Source organism: Lactuca sativa, chromosome 3 (genome assembly GCF_002870075.4).
Source record: "Lactuca sativa cultivar Salinas chromosome 3, Lsat_Salinas_v11, whole genome shotgun sequence".
In the NCBI taxonomy this organism is placed as follows: Eukaryota; Viridiplantae; Streptophyta; class Magnoliopsida; order Asterales; family Asteraceae; genus Lactuca; species Lactuca sativa.
In genome coordinates, this window is record NC_056625.2 from 68646643 (window position 1) to 68649224 (window position 2582).

Sequence of the window (2582 nt, forward strand, 5' to 3'; positions counted from 1 at the left end):
CGTGTTTGGGGTTGTAGTGGTCTATATCAGATAATCAGATTTAGTAGTTGTGAACGGTTCCTCTTACATTTTAAAAATCCAATAAATCACAAAAATTCTCTTAGCCACATGTGAACTCTTTTTTGAAAATTTTGATTTATCCTTTTTTTTAATTGCAAACATAACATGAAAGCAAAGAGCTACAACATTAAAGCAGAAACATTTTATTTTAAAAATATTCTTGATCCAATTAAAAACTTGTATTTCACCAATAGAGTCAAAGTAGGGGTTGAATATTATAAGTTGCCCAAAATAAATGACAAGATGTAATAATGGGGGGGGGGGGGGGGGGACTTTTGTCATTTAAGTATTTTGTGGGGGCATATGTTATTTATTTGTATTTTTTTTGTACTATATAGCAACTTCTTCCACATGTATGTGCATCATCACATTCAGTTGTGGTAATGGAGGAAATTAAGCTTCTTGGAACTGCCGCAAGTTCATTTGTCAATAGGGTTCAGTTCGTACTCAACCTCAAATCAATCGAATACAAGTTCATCGAGGAAAATCTCGCATGCAAAAGTGATCTCCTGTTGGCATCAAACCCAGTTCTAAAGAAAATTCCCATTCTTTTGAAAGCAAACGAACCACCCATTTGCGAGTCTCTAATCATCATCGAGTACTTAGAAGAAATCAAACCTGATATCCACCCGATCCTTCCACCTAAACCTTCAGATCGAGCCAAAAACCGGTTTTGGGCCAACTACATTGACAACAAGGTATGTAAAGCATGAAGTGTTTAGATTTTATGTTATATTTATGGATCTTTCCAATCACATGTCATAACTCTTTCATATGAATTTTGACAAAAATAAAATATTGCTTTCTTTGTAACATGAGATTTCCATTGATATATTATAGTTCAAATTTGAATGTAAGGTTATACTTTGTTTACTCCAAAATAGACTATTCGGTAAAAAAGATATGAAAACAAAAACTCATCTTTGATCATGCATTCATAGATTTTACATACGAACTCTATTTGAAATTGATTTTTATTTTTATTATGTTCTTTGTAATAAAGGTTTTTCCTAGACATATTGTATATCCAATTTGGACCTCGGAAAGTCATACTTTTTAGCTTCAAAGTAGGCTATTTGTTGAAAATTATGAAGAAAAAAAAACTTCATAGTTTTTATATACAAACTTCATAACTATGATCATATCATTTGAGTTCTCACAATCATAATGGTGAACTACAAAAATCTCAAAAAAAGAAAACATTTTCATTTTCGCATCCAAACTTCATATGAAATACAAAAATCTCTAAGGCAAAAAAAAAAATCTCTTTTTTGTAGGCCATCTAGAGTTTCGCCTGTTAAATCTCACAAAAATTAAGAAGAAATAAAATTCCCTTCAAAGGCTATTTGTTGAAAATTATGAATGAAAATTTTTTTTTAAAAATTTTTAGAGTAAATTACACGAATGGTCCTATGGTTTGGGGTAATTTGCGCGCTTGGTATCTAACTTATTTTTTTAACTCGGAAGGTCCCTACAAACTTCATAACAATCATCATATCATTTGAATTCTCGCAATCATAATAGTGAACTACAAAAATCTCAAAAAAAAAAAAAAACATTTTCGTTTTCGCATCCGAACTTCATATTGCATCATATTAATAACTTGGGTTCTCCTCGCCTGTTAAAATCTCACAAAAAAAAAAAAAAAAAAATTTCGCAGTCAATTTTTCAATTTATTTTAGTTATTGTACAGTATAAAGTTTTGAACAAATTGCTATTAACGTTATTTTTCAAATTATTATTATGCAAGTTATACAATTTTCTTTGCTAACATGCATATTATTTATACAGTTTTTCCCACTGTATTTAGAGTTATCGTATGCACATGAAAGAGAAATAGTAAAAGATAAGATTATCAAAGAATCACAATTGTTAGAAGAAGTGTTTGTGAAATTTAGTAATGGGAAGGCTTATTTTGGTGGAGATGAAGTCGGATATTTGGATGTTGTTCTTGGTTGTTTTCTGGGTTGGACAAAGTTTCATGAGAAACGTCATGACTTCAAGGTGTTTGATGAAGTTCGAACCCCAAAACTTGCAGAATGGGTAAAGCGTATATTGTCACACAAAGCCATTACGGGTGTCATGCCACAAGAAGATATACTCATGGATTACTATATGATGCGACTAAAATAGCTTTTCAAAATCAACTTTATATATCTTTCCTTTGTGTGTTTTATTTTATCATAAGTAAAGATCACCATCGTGCTCTTTTAGTGTATTTTCCTTATTATCTTTAATTATATGTGTTTTGTGCTTAAATGTATAATTTTTGACCATTTTTTAAAAACTCTTATTTGATTACATTTAATAAGAACGAAAACTCAGAAAATAACAAAAAAATTATTTCCCAAACCAGCCGCATACTAATTGCATTAAAATCAGCATGTTTAGACATCACCACTAGAAAAAGAGAGCTATAGCGACCAAAAAATCTGTCGGAAAGTGAAGGATTTTCGACAAATTAAGAAAATCCGATTTTAAAGATTTTAGCGACAACTTTCAGACTTCTAGTGACAATATAA

General features: G+C 30.5%; 1 protein-coding gene across 1 annotated transcript; it reads left to right on the forward strand.

Moving 5' to 3' along the window:
* The first annotated feature begins 387 nt into the window (after positions 1-387).
* On the forward strand, positions 388-2363 carry LOC111888402 (glutathione S-transferase U17). Its single transcript, XM_023884586.3, has 2 exons — positions 388-758; positions 1852-2363. Exons 1-2 carry the CDS (start codon positions 444-446, stop codon positions 2191-2193), a joined length of 657 nt encoding a protein of 218 aa, XP_023740354.1. The 5' UTR covers positions 388-443; the 3' UTR covers positions 2194-2363.
* The last annotated feature ends 219 nt before the right edge of the window (positions 2364-2582 follow it).

What these genes read in the sequence shown, in the direction of transcription:
- LOC111888402 (XM_023884586.3), top strand. Translation starts at nt 444, where the DNA reads ATGGAGGAAATTAAGCTTCTTGGAACTGCCGCAAGTTCATTTGTCAAT. An exon ending in CCAACTACATTGACAACAAG is followed by an intron (nt 759 to 1,851) that starts GTATGTAAAGCA and finishes TTATTTATACAG; the next exon opens with TTTTTCCCACTGTATTTAGA.